At 41.6% G+C, this 25,440-nt stretch overlaps 1 protein-coding gene across 2 annotated transcripts in view; it reads right to left on the minus strand.

The window, feature by feature from the left end:
• kcnh1a (potassium voltage-gated channel, subfamily H (eag-related), member 1a) overlaps positions 1-24,856 on the minus strand; it is an 83,318-nt gene extending 58,462 nt beyond the window's left edge. The window contains exons 1-8 of one of the 2 annotated variants that reach the window (XM_036546469.1): positions 24,627-24,856; positions 22,379-22,405; positions 19,219-19,342; positions 16,452-16,558; positions 16,150-16,278; positions 15,532-15,650; positions 13,951-14,343; positions 4,346-4,775 (exon numbers count right to left, since the gene is read on the minus strand). In XM_036546469.1, coding sequence (XP_036402362.1) covers positions 4,346-4,775; positions 13,951-14,343; positions 15,532-15,650; positions 16,150-16,278; positions 16,452-16,558; positions 19,219-19,342; positions 22,379-22,405; positions 24,627-24,699 — 1,402 coding nt within the window. In that variant the 5' untranslated portion in view covers positions 24,700-24,856. The remainder of the gene's footprint in view (positions 1-4,345; positions 4,776-13,950; positions 14,344-15,531; positions 15,651-16,149; positions 16,279-16,451; positions 16,559-19,218; positions 19,343-22,378; positions 22,406-24,626) is intronic. The other variant, XM_036546470.1, reaches the window with a different exon arrangement.
• Between the last annotated feature and the right edge of the window lie 584 nt (positions 24,857-25,440).

The raw sequence follows: 25,440 nt of genomic DNA on the forward strand, positions 1-25,440 counted from the left end.
CTGTTGGCTGGGAGACAAGACAAAATGGACTGTCAGAGCCAGAACTGAGGGAGACAATGACAGTCACGACTGATGTCTGACAGCAGCGATGGCACCTACAGGTTTCCCTCTCTGCATCAGCATATGTTCACAGTGTATTATTCCACTGTTAACACTTCAGATGTCTTCCAGGAGTCTCTCAGCTGCCTTTTCCTATCGTCAGGGAATAATTTTAAAGTTTTTTTTTTTCCCTGACTGTTTTTGAATCCTTTGGGGAAAGTGCTTTATGCTCTATGTCCAGCATTTTTTCATTGCAAAAAATACCAATAATGTGAAATGTTTTTTTTTCCTCTTTATATAATCCTGTTTCAATGGTATATTAGGCTCACCCCATTGCAAAAACCACTGCAACCATGCAGGAGTGCTGTGGCGACACAAATGCAATCCTCTAATACGCTCACATGTAGACAGAGGCTGTTTGTCACACTGCAAGACGCTCAGTGCACTGCAGTGGAACCGGTGCTCACTGGAGGAAAGGCGCTATGATCCGAGCAGCTCGAACCCCTGATGCATGGCAGGGTGCCTGAGAACAGTCAGATGAGAAACCCCTGCTGACATACCCACTCCTATCCCCAATGGAACAAAGCCAATTTTTTACACTGCTATGGGCTCCCGAGCACAGTGACATGGCTGGGATCAAACGTGGGCCATAGAGCTCAGTGTCTACTAACAGCTGCTTGTCAGCCTCTTTACATAGAATTTGATTGATTGATTAATTGATATGGTTCTAACTGAAAACAGACTTACAACTTCCATAACATTTCGATGATGATTCATGGATAAAACAGGCCAGTTTGGCCAGTTTGTACAATAATATCTGACATGTTAGCACATGAATACCTCCATAATTGATAATAAACAACATCAGGCCGTGATGGTTAGTAACAAAGACAAACATACTTCACTCACTGTAAAAACGGTCACTTTGCTTGACCTTTTCATGGCTTTCCAGGATGGAAATAATTTCACCGATTTTAAAGCACCATGAGGACACTGTGGAGGCATTGATGTATGTATTTGTATATGTATATGTGTGTGTCTATAAACTGTACATATGTGCAGTATATTGGCACACACACACTAACAACTACCTGATACCTGACATAAGAAATCCTACAAATGTCATATATATGGACCATGCAAAGTGGTGTGGGTTGTTTAATTTTCAGTCTTGAAAAAACTGCCACATGTCAAAGAGTTTCAAAGAATATATTTAAAAAATGTGGTGTACTATATTTTTCTACTATGTCCCTGAGGTACGCACACACATTTGCAGGATGTTTTAATCTCTAAATGTATCCTTCAGACTAATGTCTTTAATAAAATACTAGGCCACTGGGTTATTTCATCAGCAGCTGTATGTATTGTTTTAATGACATCTTCGTTTAAAATTGATTTTTGATTAACACAAAATAACACCTGCAGACACAGCGAAATAATGACACACTCTTAATGAAAGTACTGTAAAAAAAAAAGTCTAGTTATTATATGGAGATTTGAATAAGTGGATAGATAATTGCCTGAGCTTTATTAACATTAATGTCCTGAAGAAATGAAGTGAAACACGAAGAACACACATCAGTGGGAGTAAAATTAGGATCCATTAAGTCTCAGAGGGTTCCTGTAACTGTTACCATTACATAAGCCTTGGAAAACCTGACAGAGCATCACTGCTGCACAGAGGAAAGAGCCGGCAAGCAAATGTCTTTCATTAAAACGTACTCTAGCCCTGTGTGTTCCCTGTCCTGACAAGCAAAACATAAAATGCGATTCTTCAAACAACAAATAGACCAATAACCTTTTCTGTTATACCACTAAGCAGCTCATGTTCCCAGTTAAAGCACTTATTGTTGCCAACAGCAGTATACTATCATTATATTTAGCTCCGTCTCTTAGTGAAGAAGTTTGGACATTCCATTGCCTGAAGGACTGAGTTGTGCTCTTTGCGTGGAGTAAATACTATACTGTTACAAGACTTAATCTCTCGTCAATAGTTATTGGACACAAAGTCATTCCTGCCTCACAGAATGAGTTATCATTGCAACACTGTACCATTATACAAAAACCGCTCTAACAATGTGTTAAACAATAAATCCAAAGGTGCAGCCCTTAAACCGCTGTCAGTATGTCAGTATGACTACTGTACCATAGACAACTGTATCACTGTATCACCGATTACGGAAAGAGCGTATCTAGAATACAGTCAATTCTTCATAATCCCTGGGTGGATTAATCAGTATCAGAGACAGTATCAGTGCCTCATCAAAAGGTGTCTGTGTCAGTGCCTTATCAGAAAGCAATGCATTCAGAGAAATGCTTTACACCAACAGAAAAATGCTAACCAGTGGGACTGGAAAAGAAGGAAACTGACAAACAGTATAAAGCAAATCATTTTTGCATGTTGCATTTCATATCTGTGCATTTGATTTAGGCATGGATAATCCTCATTTCATTTTTATGTGTATTGCACTTACAGTAGTTATGGCGAGGGTCCTCCATAACCTTGGATAATTGAGAGTTTACTATATTTCAGAATGAGGGGCACTCTTTTCCAAAACTGGCTTCAAATGTATCCGTTCCAACAGTTAATTCCTCACAAACATAACAAGCAGTTTTTCGATGAAAGAAAGTACTGAATGGCTGCATAGGCAGCTTTAAAGAGAAAGAAAGATTTCAAGCAAAAGAAGGCAAACAACACAGCATTCACTAAGAAAAAAACTTAATGGAAACTGTGAAATAAAATCAAATTCAACATGGAGGGAAATAGAAAAACAAAACAAGGATTAAGGAAAATCAGCATGGCACAAAATAAAAAAGAAAGAAGGATTAAGGGAAAACAAGCCAGCAATATGTCACGGGAATTACAGCCGTCCCCCAAATAAACATCATTACACAATCCAAACCTGAAAAAACAAGCACCATGTCCCGAATATTTTTTTTCACACACTCACTCCCTATGGTGTTCCGCAGTCTCTCTGTGCCATAGAGAATCATAGTAATGACATTAGCTGCAGTGATTACTGTATACATGTGGCTTTGAAGACACAATAGTTTATGCGGGACAAGCAGATCAAGGGTTCCAGCTGTACAGCTGTGACTACCGTAACCACAAACTCACACCCATAAAAAGGACAAATCCCACCAGCCTTGCAGTATATTCAGAAACTCCTTTCCTGCTGCAGTGAAACCAGTTCCGGCCTTTCCACTTCACGCCCTGGGATAGGGTAATGACTGAATGCACCGAAGCTCCTGAATTTCACGCTTAGAGCATGTGTGCACTGTGCCAGAACTTTCATATATTATTCCTCACAAAAGGTACACCTGGTGGAGGGTGTAAGAATAGCGCCAATTCTGTTAGTGTAAGTATCTGGACTTCACAGCAGTAAGTCACTGAATCAAGTCAAAAATGTTACATATAAATTAGATATAATTTTATGCTTCAGTTAGCTGAGGGTAGCCATCAGGGAGCCACATTGGGGCAGAATTTTCCCATACAAAAAACAGCTTCCCACCTGGCATTACCTCCCACCTCCTGCCCAAGCCTATTAACCTGCAGGTGTCCGTGTTTACAATATCCCCTGGACCAGAAAAAAGGACTCCCTGGCCTGTGTAACTATCACAGAGGGACTGTAGCAATCCTTCCCAGGCAACATCAGTGAATCAGACACACCTCCCCACAAAATCGTGTGTCACCCGAGATGTTCAGTGGACACTCCTCGGAAGGAGACAAATCGTTTTTAATTGCATGTCTTTATCAGGGGAGGAGACCAGCTCCCATTAGAGGGTACAAGGTGGCAGTCACAGTATGAACGCCTGTAATGCCCCATGGGGCCCACACACCGAGACAGAGACACACATCACACTTCCTCCCAAAGGAGGAGTAGCCACAACTTGATATTCTAATCACCACTTGGCATCATGATCTGATTGCAAAACCGCTGGTCCCACATTAGGCTGAAAGTCAACACCTTTGGTGCTGTCATACGCTTCACATCAATCCATTATGCAAAGGCTTTCTGAGAAACATCAGATATTAATGGCGGCCATCATCACTAAAGACCCCAACATAAATCACACTTATGATAATAACAGGGGGGATCTCTCTGGCTCCCATATACAGTACTTATGCCATCTCAGAATACTGACATTGCTAAAGAATGACTGAGGGCCTTTAAGTATTTTTATTGTCACTTCCAGCAATGACAGATACCCTGATATCTTGAGTGAATATCTACAGAGTCCCAGGACATGCTGGGCCACGGCCAGCCAGCCACGCATGGGAGGCGGAACCTCGATTCTTACTCACAGCCAATCATCATCATGGCCACGGCGAAGATCTTCTCCCCGTCCGTGGTGGGCGCGATGTTGCCGAAGCCGATGCTGGTGAGGCTGGTCATGGTGAAGTACAGCGAGGTGATGTAGACCGAGTCTTTGCTGGGGCCGCCCTCCCACTTGCCGGAGCCGCTGACGTTGAAGCGGTAGGGTGACCCGACCGTCTCCCCCAGCATGTAGAGCCAGCTGTCCGTGCGCACCGAGTTGGTGTCCTCGTTGATCACCTCGTAGTCCCCGATGCTGTACCAGATGCAGGCCAGCCAGTGGGCAGCCAGGCCGAAGACACACACCAGCAGAACCAGCACCGCCGCCCCGTACTCGATGTAGTGATCCAGCTTCCGCGCCACCCGGCCCAGCCGCAGCAACCGCACCACCTTCAAGGAGCTGAAGAGGCTACTGATGCCCTGGGGACGGAGAGAGGAGAAGGGGGTTCATGACATGGTTCATGACTCACACATCTGCACAGTGTCGTGAACAGTGACAGCACATACACAGTGATTCCACATATAACGCATTGGTATATATACAGTGCATGGCACATATACAGTCACAGTAATAGTACTGTGCATATACCATTACTCTGGACATACTATGACTGCATATAAACTGTTACTGTACATACCATTACTATATTTGCCATTCCTATATATTTACCAATACTGTATTGGTGAGTAATGGCGCACGGAGTCATACAATCACAGTAATTGTACAAACATATTCATGGAAATGTGATGATGTATCCACAGTAGTTGTATAAATCCACTGACAAGATGTTAAGTCGAATGCAACACTGGCATTCTGTCTTACTATGACACTTAGTTGTTCACTCATTTGTTTTTCATCTGACTCACAGTAAAGGAAAAATAAGATTGTTTCAGAAGGGTCATTCAGCACTTCTATGCAATTGCTGTCTCTCTGACTATTTCGCAGAGTCTGTAAATGGCTAGAAGATTACTTCTGTGGTATTCATATAGTAGAATACTTTTTCCCTCATTGGCTCCCCAAGGATGAAAAGGATTATGTGTACTTCCACTGCCAGAACTGCAGAATTGCACATCATTTGACAAACTAAAAGCAAAACTGTTCAGCCTTCACACTGGTTTACATCTGAACCTATTCTACACCTAATGCCCTGTATCTGATCACTCCATCCTTAAACCAATCCTGACATAGTATTCTCTAGCTATCAATATGTATAACAGGAGGATGCAAATGATCACTGCCCTAATGAGTCATTGTTTGGCATGATGTAATGCTGCTTTTCTACATCTGTCTATGAGCTACTACAGTGTTCATACTAAAGTGAATAAATGTCTGTGTTCACGTCAGTATACTACAGTCACCTTAGGCAGCTTCTTGTTTATCATATCAGTCTTTTTTCAGTTGCACGCATACTTACTGTAATTCTGGCTGCTCTGTACCTCTGCCATTGTTCCTGTATTGCGCACTTAGACGTATCACAGCTTATCATCCTTGTATATCTACACTTAAATAATAATAGTAGTAGCACTCAGCTCAGCTGCTATAGTCCAATCCCCTGGGGCCCTGATTTCGAAGGCAGTGTGTCACATCGCTGTGCCAGGAGACACAGGCGACACAGTCCTGCGCCCTGAGCATCCTTCCCCAGCACCTCTCTGGGCCGCAGCACGGACATGTGGGAGAGGTGATGGATCTTCAGGGACTGGATAAACCCCCCCCCCCCCCCTCTCCACAGTCCCATCTGCTGGGGACGGTGACACCAGAGCCGTGACCAACTGCCAGCGCTCCCCACCATCTCCGCGTTGCGAGGGACCCGGCGCTGGGAACGTGCGGCGCAAACAGAAGGTTGACCGCCCTGGCGGTGCGATACCGCGCAGCCGGGGCCAGAAGGGGAGGCCCTCCTTCCAGCGCCGTCGCATGGAAATGCGCAGCTCCCGCAATAGCACAGAGCTGAATATAAATGCGTCTGCGTCTGTACGTGTGGGTATGTGTGCGCAGGGGAGAGCCTGTGCACATAAATAACCATCCCAACCCAGGGAGTTATATAGTTGTAATTTTAATGGACTGATATGACTGTACATTAGGGTGTCCTCCAACAGTATTTGGCCATAGAAATCTGGCCTAACTCCCAAGCCGTCTAACCTTTTTGCTGCCTGTGTTGTAACAATTTATGGCTGCAATTTAGATAATCTGAAATGCATCTCTCCCTTTGTAGTGCGTTTGATTTGTGTCCCGCATTATTATGGGCTGTTACGCTTGCTTCAATTACTGAATTCGGAACCGATGAAGTAGTACCCTTTAAAAAGGTCGGTACTGCCCAGTAGTCAAAGCGCCAAATCCCCCATTATTGGGAGAAATGAGACGGCCATAAACTGGTCTTTTCACACCTCAGCAGGTGTTTAGGCAAAAAAAATTCCAATACTGCTAGATGTCACGCCCCTACCCGCCCATCTTCAGATCATACCACGTGTCTGTTTCCAAAGCAACTGCTTATGGGGGTCACCACCTGTGAACATGGTTCAGTCCCATTTTACAAAAAAAAACACGGCAGTTACAACATAGTGTGAGCATTGTTGTGTGTGAAAATTTTGGCAGTTTGAATGCAAACACAGTATTCTGCTTCATAGATTATATAGTCATTTCAGAAGAAAAGCAAGATATAATGAAGATTATATCTCCTAATTTCCTCCGCAGGAAATTTTACAGGATTTGTATGCCATAAAACTTTTCATAATGACTCTGAAATTACTTGGTGTCTCAGTACAAGAAAAAAACATATAACAATAATGACATTAATAACAAATGGACTATTGAAAAAATGGGTAACCAGTCACTGCACAAGTACAGAAACACACAGATTATGCATAGTTGCTCCCCTATGTATTATAGCTTATACAACAGTCCTTATTCTTACGCAACATCTGTGGTGTTAATAACAGTAATCTCAATTGCCTAGGCCCACACAAACTCACAGACAGCTATATACATCAAATAGACTCACATGTATCCACAAGAACAATTAACAATGAATGCATCTATTGCATACAAGTCCATGTAAAAAAGTGAGTGTGTGTGTGTGTGTGTGTGTGTGTGTGTGTGTGTATGTGTGTGTGTGCGTGTGTGCGTGTGTGTGTGTGTGTGTGCGTGCGTGCATGAATGTATAAGTATAAACCATTTTGTCAAAACATTTGCATATTGCATTTTTTTCACTTGTATATTATTTGCACATCTGAACCTGAACCAATTCTACAAAACTACAAATTAGAGAATGAAAACTGCGAGGCCTACTTGAGTGACAGCCCGATGGTTCCAGTTCTTCGCATCCCACAAACAAACAGAGGGAGGAGAGGCCATGCAAACAAAAAAGGGTTTGAAGGAGAAAAAAAGAAGTCATAATGGTCAAACAAAAGAACACAGAAGCATTCAATGAGACAAATGAAATATTAAATCCAACTGAAGTAAATAATATATAAAGGAACAAAAGAGATAATAGCAAAGAAAACTGTCTAACTACAGGTTCTCAAGCTTAGAAGACACCTTTTTTTCCTCTAAAGTTTTTGCAGTACACATTTTGATCCAGTCATTTACTGAAGCAATTCAGGTTTTGTACCTTACTCATTGGGTACAATAGTAGCATGCCCGCACTGGATTTGAACCTTAAAGACCCAGCTCCCAAACCATCAGACGGGTTTTTCGTTATTCGCCGTGATAGAACACAGAAAGCCTACCTGCATTTCAAAAGGTTCAATAGCATATAGCTATTTTTGGAGCAGGAGTGGGAGTACGCCCCTCCTGGAGTTAAACCAGGCTCTGTCAGCACCCCCCTCCCCATCAGGAAACTGTCAGCAGGACTCTGCTAAACATCAGAGACTGTGGCAGGGCTTAGTGAAACCTGCACATCCCACAGGGACTCCCCCGACTTTGATGAGGGAACACTGTGGCCCATTCACACGGCTCCAGCTGCTCGAGAAACCAAACTGAATGGAGGGTAAATAGCCTGAAAGACCTCCTCAGGCCACCGCGCTGTGTGAAAATATGACTTACCTTCATACACCATTAAAACGGAGCAAAGAGTCGCCTCTGAGTGAAGATCGGCTGCCCTTTATGACACGGTTACTGTGTCAGGGGAGGCCAGTGTGGATTTAACAGAAATATCACCCCTGGCACTACCATACCTAATAAGCTGCTCCAAACCAGTCTAGGCTACCCCAAGCAAATTATTTTCACAGACCACATAAAAGCAAATGTTAACTTCTAGGTGCAACACATTTTAAAAATATTTTAAAATGTTTTAATTTTTGTTACCAATAAAACATTTTACCCTACTTAAAATAAAAATTTGGGAATTATTTTATTCACATCACCCCATAATTTAGCAGATGCCTCCATCCAAGGCAACTTAAAAATGTAAAAGCAAATGGCATTAATATAGGGATACATTACACTAAATAGTCGAGTAAAACAATGCTTGGAAAGCAAAGCAATATTATATAGAGAGAAACCATACACTAATAAACCGCAAGCTCTCAAAGATAAATACTCTCACACAGTTCTCATAATGGACTCCCTGGAACTATGTGAATAAGGGGCTTAACAGCTAAAGCTGGTGAAAAAAAGCTATTAGGTTTCTTTCTGCACACACCAGTGATCAATCACTCAGCTGCAGAAGATAACTGATTGGTTAAATAACTTGAGGTTCTTAGCTCAAACAGGTGTGTTCTCCTGGGTAGAGACAATATATCCGTGGTGCATTTCATGGTGATGATCTTAAATCAGTTCTCTCACTATACAGCACTGATTATGATCAGAAGGCACACAGGCACAAACCTGTTTGATTAGAGTATTCCATCTATGCAATCCTCCAGCTTCTTAACATAACAATAACTCAAAGCTTGTGTGCTGTTTCTGCCTGTGTGCTGTACTGCTGTACCATTGCAGTATGCTTGCTTCCCATTCTCAAAAGAAGCACAGGGTGTAGTCTAGGCTTTAGCTGATTCGGGGCACAAATGTTAAACCCTCCGCTTGAGCTCCAAAATGATGCAACACAGAAATCAAGGGTGACGAAGAGACTGTGAATAAAGGGCCAATCAAACAGTCACAAACATGAGATGATGTAAAATCTATCCGTCTATCCTTCTCAGCTATAGTAATGTATCAACTGAATTTATGAACTTCTGAGTCAACATTGCATGTTTCTGCAGATGTTCACAATGTTCCCCACAAAAAAAAAAAAAAAAAAAAACAAAACATATGCCCCAGCCAACACAAAGATGAAAGGTCAATATAATCATCAACAGTATACATGTCTTCTGCCGAATTGTTTAATTCTCATTAGGCCAAAATGAGAAAACAAAACCTGTTCTTCTTGGTTCCTGTTGGCTAAAAATGGATGAGATGCTTCAAGTGATTTTGATTCACTGATTCATAGCCCTGACTGAATGAGATAGATGGCTTATCTATTGTCTGCGTGCTTTAGAGGGCTAGTTTCAGAATTACAATATATACAGTTATATTTACAGTTATAACAACAAGAATGGACCTCAGAGAAAGTGTTTTGTTAGACACTATAAGCATTACCAGAGTCAGTGGCCCTTAAGAGCCTGATTCTCAGCGAAACAACCATTGTGCCTGTTTAACATACAAGTCTATCATGACCTCTTTTCCCCACATGATTATCGCCTTAAATATTTTGACAGTAATACAGACTCTATGCAGTTTTCACTCTCTGAAAACACAGCATGTGTGGTCCATATTGCTGGAAGATACTGCTCTCAGAACTTCTGAGGATATTCGCTTTATTTAGTCCATCTACTAAATACAGCACCAAATCCCATGAGGAATTGCTTCTTATTTAATCATGATTTCATCTCCTTAATTAAAGCAGCAGTAAGATCTGAAGTATGTTTTTAAAGATTGAGTGTGTGTGCATTTGGGGGGAGGGGAGCAGGTTTTTCTCAAAGTGATTTCTCCATTAAAACAAAATTTTAGTATGTTAAAAATCATTTTATTATGGATCCCGTTTGGACTATAGCTGTTTGTCTGTGGCCACAAATACCTTCAGGTGCAGGTAGACTGACCACATAACTGTAAGAGACAATCGTGAATGGTCTTACAGAGCTCAATTAAGAGAAAAATTACTTTGCCAGCAATCCTTCATGTGAAATCAATTTCAGTTACAAATGAGCAACTCTTTTTACACATTAATGGGTGAAGAATCGAAACTACAGCAGTGTGTGGCCAGATGTGAAATTGCGTAAGAAAAACACAGTGCATTGATAGGGCCGGGATCTATAAAATATCACATTTCTCCTCCTCAATTGCAGGGGGGAGTTTGGACTATCCAAACAATGACAGATATGATATTACACCTCTGCGGTTTACTGAGTCTGACATATGAGCTGTTTCTGTGTAATAACGTAAAGCTGATTCAATACTACCGAATAACAGAAGTCATGCTACAGAGACATGGTATATTTCAACCTGGTCTTTTGAAATAAACATCAAACCCCACCTCAACCCCCTGCACGCATACAAATTCTCTCGAGGATTCCATAATTAGATTGTCTTTTTTCCCTTCTTCCTCCCCCGAAAACTACATTTTTAGGAATGATGGGAGATACTTGTAAGACCAAACCAAAGTAAAAGCATACCGTACCAGTCAAAAGTTTGGACACACCTGATTAAGATAGTGGGAAACATACATTCAAAGACATTTTGATCACAAGACTTGTACTTAAATGTGTTTCTTATACAAATATAAATAGTGTAGCTGTAGCCACAAAAAAATAATAATTTTAAAAATGTATAGCGACTAATTCAAAGAATATAAAATGAAAGATAGTTCTGATTTGTTTAACACTTTTTTGGGGCATAATTCCATATGTGTGATATTTCATAGTTTTGATGTCTACAATTTTTTCTACAATGTAGAAAATAGTAAAGGTGAAAAACCTTTCTATGAGTAGGTGTGTTCAAACTCTTGACTGGTACTGTAACAACTGCTCTTCAGTGCAGTCTTGATGTTTGTTCATTAATGGTCATTAATTGTGAATGCCCTTCTTGTGTTCCTGAAGCTGCCTGTTGCAACAGCTGACTCCATGATGAAGCCCTGAACCCAGCATCTGGCCACATCAGTCGTGTAACCACGCCAAGTCACGCAGGTCAGCGGCTCTCAGGACAGGAATAAAAATAATGAAGAGGAAAGGAATTGGGAAAGTAAACAGCCACTCCCACTGCAGGGAGTTAGAGACCTGTGCCCTGTTAACAGGTTTGGATATTCCATTGAGAGCTAATTTAATTGGTAGGAACCGCGAATCCCTCAGTACATAATTAGACCAGATGTCAGTTTGCATAGACAAAACTTTATCCTGAGGAAAAGGAATGATTATTCTTTGTTTTCTTCCACCCCCGCTTTCACCACCTGTCCGCACCCCCACCCCCCACCACCACCACCTCAAAAGACAGCGATGCATTTCAATGCACTTCGGCGAGACTCAAAGGTTTGAAGTCAATTTGTTAAAAGTAACGGGGAAATTGCACATGCAAACCAGATGCCACTATAACCACTGTAAAATGAATTCCCACGTAAAAGTGGGCTGCAAGTGGAATGCGACAATGCTCTGTCACAACCCTCCTCTTGTTTCTCAGAAAACCAGAATGGCAAGGCAGACATGGATCGCACCCATCCTCACGGGTACAACACCCTGCCAGCTCAGCGACACTCTCTTCCTGCGTCAAACGTCTGCAAAGCGGTGCATAGTTACAGCAGAGAATGAAAGCCGTCAGAGCGCTCTCTGAGACTGTGCTCAGATCAGGCCTGAAGAGGAGGGACAGTGACTACCGTGAGCAGGCAACAGAGGCACAGACCGCTGGCTTTGAAAGGTCAGCTATCTCCCAGCATAGCACTCTAACACCACTGTCTCCAGTCACCTGAACTACATGCAGAAAACACTCACACGAAGGATGGTACAGAGAGGCTTGATGAACCTAAAACATGGAGGGGTCTATCATGTGCCAGCAATGATTCAGAATTTCTCAGATTTTTTCAGAATTTTCCATGAAATGCAAATTCATTTGGTTCACACAAGTCAGTGATTGACAGAACATGGTAGCTCCTCCCATTGTGAGGTCAATGAAATGTCATTCTCCCATCACTGACAAAGCACCAATGGACTTGGCTTACTTCTTCACCATGGGTGTCACGTCACTGTATGAGATCTGCCACCATCTTTATCCACTCATTAACTTCACATCTATTTTTATTCATTTATAAAGGCCCTTGCCTTGCCAGTTTTTAATGGATTGATGTGAATTATGATTGAGCTGGGAGTAGTCTTTTTTAACGATCCGAATTAAAGGTGAACCTCTCATCCTCACTCCCAAAAGTTAAATGTCTAAAGAGCCCTTTAAATCATTTACACACTGAAGGAAGTCAAATAGAAACGTCTGGAGACAACCTTGGCTTAATGCTTCTGCATAAATGGCCCTAGTCCCACAGCTTTTGAGAAGGCATCCTTGGAACTCCCAGACATTCAGAGTTTCAGAATGGACAGATAATCCCATTACATTACATTATTGGCGACTTACATTGGTTACAATTTTTACATGTTATCCATTTATACAGCTGCATATTTACTGAGGAATTTCCGGGTTAGCTACCTTGCCCAAGGGTACAGCAGCAGTGCCCCAGCGGGGAATCGAACCAGCAACCTTTCGATTACGAGTCCTACTCCTTACCACTATGCTACACTTCCGCCCTGTGTTTATTCTCTCATTATCTCCATGAAAAGCTTACTGTAAATGTGCCGCCATCTCAGAAGACGGAAATTCCTTGGAGATGTTTACAGATGAAGTCGCACATTGAAACGGCTGTCCCGTATTTGATCATTAATCAATGAGGACGCTAAAAAAAGATTTACATGCCTTCAAATAAAACTCAAGCTCAATGCCTGACCATATTAGCTGTAAAAAAAAGCTTAGCACATAGATGTTAAGAGAAACTCAGGAGCGTGTATAACAACTATACCATCTTTATTTGGTTTTCTTTCTTTTTTTTTTCCTTTTTAACGCCAGCTTTGGAATTGCCAAAGTGTGTATTAGGCTTGTCTCACCACACCTCACACTCATGCAGGAGTGCTGAAGCATGACAAGTGCGATTTTCCAACACCCTTGCAGCCAACAGCTATTTTATGTTTCCACACCAGAAACAGTGTGGACGGCCACAGGAACGTGAATGGCAAGTGAAGGGTAGGCATATCTCTCACTGTCATCAGCTGTGCAACCCACAGGCACCTGGCAAAGAACAGTTTGACGAGGAACCCTGTCCAACGTAGACCCTTGCTAAACTGGCAGAACAGACCCAGCCATGTTCTGCTGCTGTGGACTTGTGGCCACTGGGAGCTGACAGAGCCCAAACCCAAACGTGCAGTAATTTAGCCTGTAGGGGACAGCCTGTGCTGTCTGCAAGCACCTTCACCAACCGAGTCAGTTAAAAGCCTCAGATATGATCACCTCAAGCAGGAAATCTGCTTCAGTAACCATTTGGGAATAGTTACTAGGCTATGAAAAAATACTCCTGCGAAATCAGGAGCAGTAACTGACCTCATCTACGTTCTCAAAGGCATTGATGACATCGTAGGGCAAGCAGGACAGCAGGTCGATGACAAACCAGGTCTTCAGGTAATTCATGCGGATCAGCTTTGGGTCGGAGATGACCTCCCCGCCCGGGCCCACAAAGGTGGTGTGGAAGTTGAGCACGATGTCCACCAGGAAGATGACATCCACGATGCTGTCCACCACCAGCCACGTCACATTGTTCTGCTTGGTTTTGAAGGACACGTTGTAGGGCACCATGATGGCGGTATAGAAGGTGAGGATGAGGATCACCCAGTCCCAGGTGGTCTTGAAGGTGCAATAGTGGAGGATGATATGAGGGGGGGTCTTTGGCGTCTCTTGCTTGTACTGGGGGAGAATGTCAGAGCCTAGCTGCAGTACCTGCAGAGTGAAGGAGGGAAAGAGGGAGGGAGTGGGGGAGTGAGAGCTCAGCAAGAGTCTTACATCCCAGATGAATTTTCCACTGTTGATGTGTTGAAAAAAAAAGAAATGAACGTTTAGAAAAATGCCTGCAGTCACACTGTGCATACCCTGCTCTGTCTCTCAATACCTTTAAATACCAACATGCTTTCTCTGCGCTTTGATTAAAGCAGCTGTAATGAGACAATTAATAATCGTTATTTTGCACCATTGAGCCTTGCAGGGGCAGTAAATCAGACGGAAAGTAAGTAATCAGACTCCAAAATACTCCGTACAGTGATACATGATACTGCAGGCCTACTCTTCTTGGATTCATAATGAGAAGGGGGCTGCTTAGAGCGCTTTTCAGAATTGCTTTTCTCCCCCTCTCTTGGCTTGTGGGATTTCTACACAACCGCACCAGGAGAATAAGCCAATTCTCCTTTAATGGATTTCCTGGTTTCAGTCTATTGCCCGTCTTTGTAAACGTCTGTTCTCACATTTGTTAATTGGCAGTTATTCTATAAATAATACAACACTCATTTGTTTTATAATTAAATTAATACAGTAATCCCCTCCTTATTTGTATGTGATACCTTCTATAAACTGCTGTTGAAAATCTGTGAATATCATTCTTTTTGTCCTTTACACTGAACTTTCTCTTAATCATTACAAAATAAAGTATTAAATAGGTACAGATATAATGCAACATGAGCCTCAAACTACTTCTTGCATTGTACTGGAGTCAGGGATGGGGATAGTTACCAACCATAACCATCCAACCATAAATGAATAACAAGGTATTACTGTATACTGTATCTACAGTGCCCAACACAGAAATAAGACATGATCATAGTATGTGCATATATTCACATACAAGTCGGTAAGCAATTGTGCACAACAGCTAATTTCAACAAGACTTCATCAATGAGAAATTCAGTTGGAAGAAGGCAAAACAAATGACCTGTGGACAGTAAGACTGCTCACATGTTGAATGGGCAGGCAGTGGGTGGTTTTGATTAACTATAAGGTCATAACAAGTGTTATGATTTTGGGTAATATTAGGTTTACGGTCAGGGTTACAGCTTTCGTTTAGTCAGGGTCAGGATTAAGTTTAAGGTTAGGGGAGGCCCGAGCTTCCGTGTCAGTCCCTCCGAGACACGCCCCTACCTCGGCCAGACGAGAGTGCTTGTGAACGTTCTCTCCCTTGTGGACGGTGGGCTGCAGCTGCTGTAAGACCCCTCGGCTGCTCGTTAGCGCTCGGGTCAGACGGGCAAACTTTCCCCAGCCTTGAGGGACAGAAGACCACAGAGGCCATGAGGCTGTTGCAGCAGAGTACACGCTCACTGCAAACCATCGAGTAACATTGGTTGTACACCTGCAAAGCTTGAGTCTGGACCTTTGACATTATCAGAATATCATTTACATTTATATTTCATTGGGCACATGCTTTTAATCAGAGCAACTCTGAAAGCAAAAAATACAAGCACATATAATAAGTCCAAATGAACAACAGTACATACAGAAAATAGGTCACAGCACCATCACTGTATGGTATGCATATTCTCTCTTTCATGACTATAATCCATTGCTCTTATTTAAACATAATTCATGCAGTTATTGTAGACAGTCTAAAATTTGTCCAACATCTGACTCTGACATATGAGAAGAGGGGTGGAAGAAAGAATTCAGATAAGTATTGTGTTGAAAAGTAATCCAGGGCAGACATTGATAACCATCATTTTCAAAAATCATTTTGGTCTCACTCAATGCAGATAATATACTGACCTTTAGATGAATCATCTTCAATGGGCTGTTTAAACGCTGTGATGTCACTGAAAGTGCAGAGGAACAACACCACCTTGTCCTGCTCATTACGAATTGGAGCAATTTTGACAAAGAACCACACTGGCGTTCCTGAAAAAAAAAAATCGAGATCATTGCTCACAATTTTGAGGCCATCTTCTCTACTGTGCAGTCTGTGAGAAATGTTATGCAAAAGTGCTTAAGGACATTTGAATCCATTTACATGATAAACAGATATTTTGAAATTGTTCCGTCATGCAAGTTTCTCGCTGTCTGGTACTTACGGTTCTTCTTGTACATAAGTATTTCAAATGAGTTCATCTCATAGTTTTCAAAGGTTAGTCGTACTTTTTCGCTCGTTTCCTTGTCAGTAAGCTCCCCGTACATGAAGCTGGAAAAGACAATACACAGAACGCCATGCTATTTATACAACATAAACATAAGCATTGCAGCCTTCTCCATGATTCAAGTGGAGAGTACAAATAATCAGTAGTGACAGGCATCTCAAATAACACAGAGCAAAATTATCAAAGACGACTTCTCTCCCCAACCAACTCAGGCGCTGACAGAATCTTCAAACACAACTCAGCCTGCTTGCACCTTTGATCGGTGAAAATTTGAATTTCTGTGAACTTAATCTGACTCATTTGAACAGCCCCCATCCCTGATTACCTAACACCCTTTTTTTTAAATCAGGGCTAGGATTGACCACACTGAACCATTCATGTAGAAATAATCTTTAAGTTTTATTGACATCTGGTCCAATCTCTAAGCTAGTTCCTATGTACCCACAGAGTGGAAAAAGGGTGGGAGAGCTGGGCACATGGTTGAGAAGACACCAAAATCCATTGTAAAAGGCACTGGAAACAGCTGATGAGCACATGCTTGTGTCATGCCCCCATCAGGTGACTCAACTCCTACAGTATGCTGCAGGGTTGAAATCAGCAAGGTGGACAGTATCCAGGACTACTGATCTAGATTCAGATAACCTTGAACGTAATCCCAACTGATTGATTCCAAAAATCAGAAAAAGGAACCAATTCAGGGTCGGCACATGGAACTGCACATCCGCACAGAGATAAGAGCCAAGAGAGGAGACCTGGGGGAAGAGCTCTGATCCATCCCAGCATTCATGTTGGCTTGTGACACACTAACCCGACTGAACTGTTGGGAGGTTTATCTGGCAAAGACTCTCCAGCCACTGAAAGTGGTTTAGTGGGCAAACTGACAGCAGCTCTCATAGCGCTCTCTGGAGGGCAGACAGACGTTCGTTTGAGCCTTTGCTCATAATGAAGGATCCGTTTTGGGACTCCACCAGAGAAGAGCACTGCCATGTATCATATTCATGAGGAATAAATTAAATGAGTGAAATCATAGGTCTTGTACCAGTGGACCCCAGCAATCACGGACTTTTTGAAACAAATGCCGGGGTTTAGACTCCCACGGAACAATTCAAGGGCCCAGATAAGACCTTTAAGGTCACAGGCGTGATGTGGTGCACATTCTGGGAGATGCCAAGCGGAGGCACTCCCAGCGTCTGAACTGTTATTTTTCATTGCCGTTAATCACTGAAGTGAAGGCTGGCTGCGAAAGCACTTCTCCCTGCTGATTGCCTCAAAGTGCTGTCAAGGACCACGCTGCTGTCTTCCTCCTTGAAGGCTGTTAATGAGGCATTGTGTGTGCGTCTATGCCTTCGCCGCGGCGGAACGTAGCGTCTTCCCAGCGGTATTAGCGTCACGGTCCCTGCCCGGCCCACCCCTGCACCTCATTTAAAGCATGACTCTTCAAGCGGTCGCCCACTACCTGATGGGGAGGCGTGGTTCCTCTGCATTAGAGGAGTCCATTACCAGATCAGTGGAGCTAGTAACAGTGGGGGGGGGGGGGGTGGGGGGGCTGTGACAGGAGTGACTTGGTTTCAGTGCAGCAGTTGAGAGTGGCCCACAAAGCACTGCCTGCACTCTCTTAATCCACATTATCTCAATGCCAGGTTGTCATGGGCAATGCTGGAAATCAGAATCTCTAGGCAGGAGCTTGTTATGCTACAATGCGGCTTGTCATGCGACAGGTTGGAAACTCCGGATCCGTTCCTCAGGGACTCCCGGTTTGATGCTGGGCTTTGATATCGCTCCTTTGCAAACTTCAACGTTTGCTATTTTTCTGCGAGAAGTTTTTTTTGAAACGTGTGAATGCAATTCAAATTCATCTTGTACTTATTACCATAAGGTACAGCATGTAACAGCAGATCTAAAAATACTGCTCGAAATTCTCTGAATTGTGAAAAGCTGAGTAATTCCAGAAAGGGATGTTTCGTGCCGTAATGTCCTTGGCATTCCAGGGACATGCGCGGTTCTCCATGGCTGTCACATTAATCTGACTTAATCCTAAAATAAGAGCTACCATTTGCTTTAAATTTCCTCCTCCTTACCCTATGCAAGTCTGGTCACAGGAAACACAGAACAAAAGTAACATTACAAAATTAGACTGAATGCACTGGAGACAAAAGTTAACTCACAGGTTAGGTCAAAACACGCATTAATTCATATTATAGCATATTTACAGGAGTTATAAACCCTTTTGACATTAGTAAGGGAACTTGTGGAAGTATGATTGATCCTACCTACCAAAAAAAAGCTTCACCATCCAATGTGTACTTCCTTCCCTCTTTGTATTACGTATATTGTTTGTATAATTATTACTGGCAGAGAATAACTCTGGAAGACAGTTGCTGCACTGCAGTATTTTAAGTTCCTTTATAAAGGATATACATGGGTAACTCTTGGACAAAAACATTTAGACCAGCTTTGCTTCCAGATCAGCAAGAATGCACTCTGTGATACTGCACTGTTTCATGTCAATACTGTTTGAATGGTGATGTCAGTGGCGTGTGTCTGATTTTGAATGGGATTCATCACCCTGCTGCAAGATGAATGTGGTGGAATTAGAACCACAGAGGAGGCTTTGAAGGATAGGGATCTGCCACACAGTGGTGACAGGCAAACCAAAACAAAAAAACAGGACAGGAGAAGGACTCAGAAGGTCCTGAGGTGGTACCTGCAGGTGCTGCTCTTTTGCATGACCTCAGCCCGATGGTAGCCAGACAGCTTGCAGAATCCATCGTTGCTGTACACGATGGGCCAGTCCACAATCTGAGCATTTCCCAGAACGAAATTGGTGTCTGTGGAGAAGAAAGGGAACAAGGAGCCACGCTTGTGATTTCTGTCTGCGCACAGACTCGGGGCAGTCTGAAACTTAATGAGGCCACAGATACCACACAACCACAGCCACAACATGTAAAGCATTGGAGTAGGAGCAGCAACACCTCTAGATACTTACTGACAGCTCATACTTTACCTTCCACTTACAGGACTCAGTAAGTGCATGGCAGGAGCTAGCAAGTTAGTGAAAATAAAGGTGCAATAGAGAAACAGCATTTATGGCCATGCTTATAACAAAACGGGTTTTAGGTTTCTTCCCTCAGCGGGGTAATGCTTTAGTCTGTTTCAAACTGCTGGAGATTATTACTACACAGCAAGGCTGTCACTAGCGCTAATGGTCTTCTTAAGCAGATGTATAGATGAAAGTAACCGGACAGTTTTGGACAGTGTGTTTTTACATATTCAGCAATATCAACTGTACTGTACCTTTGATAATTGCAATGAGGATCAAAACACTCTTCAATTTAACAAATAGCTGACACTGGACCTTTCTAAAAGGAACCCATAATTCATCAGTATAGGTAAGTCACTACAAGGAGATAAAACGGAATTAGAAGACTGCATGGCTATCCATGGATTTTTCATGTTTTCTTACAGTAACAGGTGTCTGATATAACACCAAAGGCTTCAGTGGTAAAATGAACAACATGCTACCATGAATCTACATGTTTATAAGAGATGTTTTCACATAAATCAGTTTTATATGCTACACTAGCAAACAGTTTAGTCACGCTTTATATTGGATATACAGTAACTTGAGGCATAAAGCAAATACAGCCTCTTCATGACCATGGAATTGCCATTTCATTTATACACAATCGTAGTGCTTCATGACATCAGACATAGAGTGATACAGGGTATGTTCTGTAAAAACAAAACCATAAATGTCACTCTGTGCCTTCTATCATAAAGCAAAGCAGTTACTGCTTCATAAAGAGGTAATGTAACAAGCATGTTGTTATTGCTTTATAAAACTTTAGGAAGGCCCTATGAAGTTACACTTAAGATAGACTGTGACTGCTAGTTCATGAACTGGTGTTTTTTTTCCATCCAGTAAATCCTGAAATCCCTGGCACCACGCTTTTTGAGGCAAGTTATAGTTTCATGCCCAAAGAGTTGAAAATGATGAGCAAAAAAATATTTCTTTGGTATGTCCAGGACCTAACTGATTTGCCATTGCATATTTCTATATAAAATGCAAAGGAGAAACTCCCAATATGACAAGTCTGATAATGAAAAATTGTATAATACTGTATATAGTTTCAGACATCAAAAGCAGTGTATTTCTCTAACTGAAATTGTCTGTATTGCTTGAGAGACACCAACGGCCAGAACCAAATTCCTTGTGTGTGCTAACATACTTGGCCAATAAATCTGATTCTGATTCTGAAATCAGATGAATAGGTTGCAAAAGAATAACAGAAGCAGAATAAGAAAACAGCGGAGGGTTTTATACCCAAGAATGTTCTCTCTCTTTTTCTTCCTACAGGTGCTGAAGCCTATACTTACTTTACATGAACTGTTAGCTAGCGTAATCTCAGCTCTTAGACAGACGTGTCATAGTGGCGTTCCTGTCACAGACACTCTGCTGACTTAAACCTGCCTTCTACCTGCGCCACACAGCCCTGCTGAACTCTTTGGGCATGAATATAACCATCTTGAGAAAGCACTACGGCCAAGTGATCTCTACAGTCACTGCGGTGGAGTATGGTTGGGGTGGGGGTGGGGGTGGGGGGTGGGGGGGTTTAAAGCTGCATTTATTATTTATAAGCACCAGGGGGCAATGTGTGAAATTAACCATCAATGTCCCTTAGCACTTGTGATGGGAGAGTAAACCATAAAATGATGGAAGAAACCATGTGCAATGCTTTGAACCAATTGTACTGCGATGGAGAACAAAGTCTTTCCACAGTTTTACATGAGGTGGTGATTGACAGCACATGGTAGTTCCACCTAATCTAGGGTTCATGAAGCATCTCTCTTCTATTACTACTCATAAAATGGATGACAGATTTTTTATGACTGATTCCATACCATCTTCACAAACACCAAAATTGGTTATTATTCATTACAGTATGTTTTCTTTGTAGTCACTCTTACAATTTATACATGTTATAAGTTTAAGTTCAGTTTAAGTACCTTGCCCGAGGTATTTAATATAACAGCCATGGCCCACCTGTGAATTAACCAGGCAACCTTTGTGTTACATGCCGTGCTCCTTGCCACCACACTACACTTCTCCTATTCCACTCCCCAGCTGACCACTACTCTTTCTAGGAGCAAGATTTTGGTAAATTAATGTAAATCGTGTAATAAATGCCATACAGATATTAGACAAAGGAGGACAAAGGACAAAATGGAGTCACCCATTGTCTGCTGCATCTAAGCCTCCATTATGACCTTGATGTAAGAATGGGATCAGAGCAGTCACTGGGACTTGAACGTCAAAAAATATATATATATGCTTTACATGACTGACACAGTTTAGAAAACAGAGGGGACTACTCGAGGTGTTTGGCAAAACACACCTCCTAACAAACAAAATACAAAACTGCGGGGCTCTCTTCTAAATGTAGACAAGCACTAAAACTATTAAGACGAACACAAACAGTATGGAAGTAGGAAGTTCCATGCCAACATTTGTTATTTTACAATGGTTCACAGCTTTTGCAACTGTTATTCAACTTTGATTTGTAGAAAAAATAAGGTAATCAAGGTCCTACAGTATGCAATTGATGCCCTTTAATTTTTGATTAACTTCATTTGTTAAATTCTATAAAACTCACAAATATAATAGCAAAACTTCAGGGAAAAGGAAAACATAGGAAAGATAAAGGGAAAAGGGGGAGACTTAGTCTCTCCACAGAGTTTCAAAATTTCTAACAAAACACGTTGTAAATTAACAGAAATTGGTATAGAACATTACCATAGTAACAGATAGTTAGAGAGGGGAATATATGAGGAACAAAAACACCACTATAGAACATTGTGTATACCTGTCTGTCTATGTGATAATGTCCAAACTGAAAAGTTAAAAAGAAAAATGGTTAAATCCAGAGAAACAATGTTGTTCAAAACAAACAAACGTACGTACCACTCATCGCAAGGAATGTCAATATTTTAAAAATACAAATATGAAATTTAAATCCATTCACGAATTTACAGTACCTACATTAAGAACATACTTTAAAAAATAAGTATAGCACAGGTACTTGAACACACACAATAAAATGTTTCATTTTTAATCAGAGGTTGTTGGCCTGATCACAAAAAAGAAGGTTTGGAAGAGCCACTACCAATTAACAAAGAATCTTTTGCTTTGCAGGAATAGGGAAAGATCAGGAAAATCTGTGTAACCAAAACAGCTTGACTGAACCTCACAAAACTAGGGAGGATTTTCAAGGCTATGGGCAATGCCCTCTGAGCTTAAATGGGTGTAATCAGGGATATACAATACTGTTGGATAACTTGTAAAATACCATGTACCGTACTTGATTGGCATGAAACTTGGTACATAATATCTAAGGGTTATCCTCCATCAATGACACTACATGGAATTTAGCACAATGTATCATCATGGACAGAACTGACACAAAGTGCAATATGTTTTATATCAGAAAATATTTTGTCTTTAGATATGATTACACATTAATGACCAAATAAGATCACTGGCCATTCATTCCAATAAACGCAGTCAATTTTGCAATCACAAAACAAAATTAAGGTTTCGTGGCATTAGCTTCTTAGATAGATTCAGAGGGCATAGCCTGCTTGCTTTTGAGGAATGAGTCATACTTGGTAAAGTCGAGTCAATACTGCAAACCACCATAGCCACACATTCAAATGGCTACTTTGGGTTTAGACCATTTAAACTTATCAATGGAAGTCTTGTAGGCTGGAGATATGTCTTATTGACAATGGAAGAATTGCGACCAATTTGCGCAGTTAAATGTTCACACAACTTTTTTCATGTTGTCTTTTATGATAACAGTGTAATTAAGGGTCTCGAAACACTTGCCGAATTTCAACCATTTATTACATTTTAAATGTTTTGGCCTGTAATGTCAGGAGAAAGAAACTCGAAATAGAAAAGATGAATGTTTTAAACATGCCTCACGTAACAACTGAGTGAACGATTAACTTCAATTAAAATTAAGAGGTTTTTTTCCCCACAGTAATGCATTCCTAAAATGCCACACTGAATTCATCTCTGCGGCAATGCCAATTCCAATTGCCGCACTAGCGGTCGATACTGTAGGCTACGTGTTGTGTGTTGCGATGTTTTAAACGCAGTCAGGGACTGGCCGAACTACTAGTCTCCTTTATTGGTGTTACTGCCACGCTATTCTAAAACAAAATCTAAGTCATACAGTAAAACAAACGATACGTCCACATGAAACTGAGTATGGGCGAAGTGATAGTGCTCATAAGAGTTGTTCAAACCGCTGTCGTCACGCAGCAATTCGTTTTAAACGTTACAAAGATTGTTACCGTTCCGTTAATCTGTCTGTGGTGGAATTGCCAATTAGGCCAACATACACAGTGCAGAAATAAAGTTATGTTTGTTAGCCAAATCTGCTGGTTGAAAAAACAGTTCCAGAATTTTATCATATTAAGATATGTAATTAGAGGTTATTATTGTCTATTCATGCGTTCCCCTATCAAATCAATACATCATGTTTCCGAACTGGATTGTTGACTCGCTGGATAATCAAAATAGACACATATGTGATAAGTATTATTCCATATACCAAAGGTAAATTGGAATGCTATCTACCCCGTTAGTTATGTTTCAAAAAATAGATTCAAGACAGACACGTATCAGTTAAAATAACAAACGTATTTACCTACGCTATACGCAAAACCTAATTTTCTTCTTTGTTCTGATACACAATGCCTAACTTTATCTAAGTACAGAAACATTTTAGTCTGCGCCAGAAAAGAGAACGTTTCGGCGAAAGTGAGTCGTTTATTGTTTTCTTTATCTGCTCTATCTGCGCTTCTGAATTAACAAGTTCAAGTGCTCATGCTAGAATATTCCTCTTCTAGTCTATTTACACTGTCTCCCTCAAAACATTCTTGTACTGTAGCGCATCCCCGGGATATGAACGTCTTTGTGGTTTGTATTCTGTAAATACATCAAAGTTTCATTCGGTGACGGCAACAGATTCACGAGACGATCATTTAAATAATTATTATCCCCACTGTTATCTGGGTGATATAACATCAATGCACGTTGCTTACCGTTTGACCGCCTGACAATATTCTCCAGAAAAGTGTTCTGAGGGGCCACAAGTCCTCTCCGTCCTCCTGCCATTCCGACTCTTCATTCAGTCCTCAAAGGGTGGGAACCGCTCAACGCGCCGGGATGTTAAAACTATCCGCAGGGCGATACCTCCGACCTGCTGTCTTCATGGTCACCACTCCAACTGAGATAACGGTGCAGGGCTCTCCTCACGGTGCCTCGCTGAGACGGTGCTCCCCCTGTTGAGAAAGGATTGAAGCAATAGAGCGCACAACCTCATCTTGGATCTCGCTACTTGGTGCCTATTGGTACCCAAAATCGACCTTTTCCTCTCCTCCACAAAGTTTGATTCCCACCTTCTGGCCATAGGAGGAATTGCAGGAACTGTAAAATACTATACACTATCACAACCATCAGTTTTTACCCAATAACAGTTAAGACCCTTGAGACATTTCTTTTCCTAGTGCTGGTTTATATCGTACCAACAGCTATAATTTCGGACAGTGCTTGTCCCCCACAAAAAGTCCCCTAAGGATAAACGCAGTTTTGGCTTTTAAAAATACATTCTATTAAAAAGGGGGTAAATCCTTCTTTCCCTGGTAAGTCAGTCCCACTCAATTCTTAAAAGACGTTGTGGTTCTCGTAAAGCTCGGTTTCATTAGACAGCAACGTTGCTTTTCAGGTTGCTTATCCTAAATTTCAAGGGCATCCTTTTTGTGAATCACAAATGCAGTGTCAGACGTGCTTCAGTCTTAAATACAAAGCATCTGCCAAATCCGATTGTCAAAATTAGAATAATGCTCTTGAATGATA

This window comes from Megalops cyprinoides, chromosome 15 (genome assembly GCF_013368585.1).
Source record: "Megalops cyprinoides isolate fMegCyp1 chromosome 15, fMegCyp1.pri, whole genome shotgun sequence".
NCBI lineage: Eukaryota > Metazoa > Chordata > Actinopteri > Elopiformes > Megalopidae > Megalops > Megalops cyprinoides.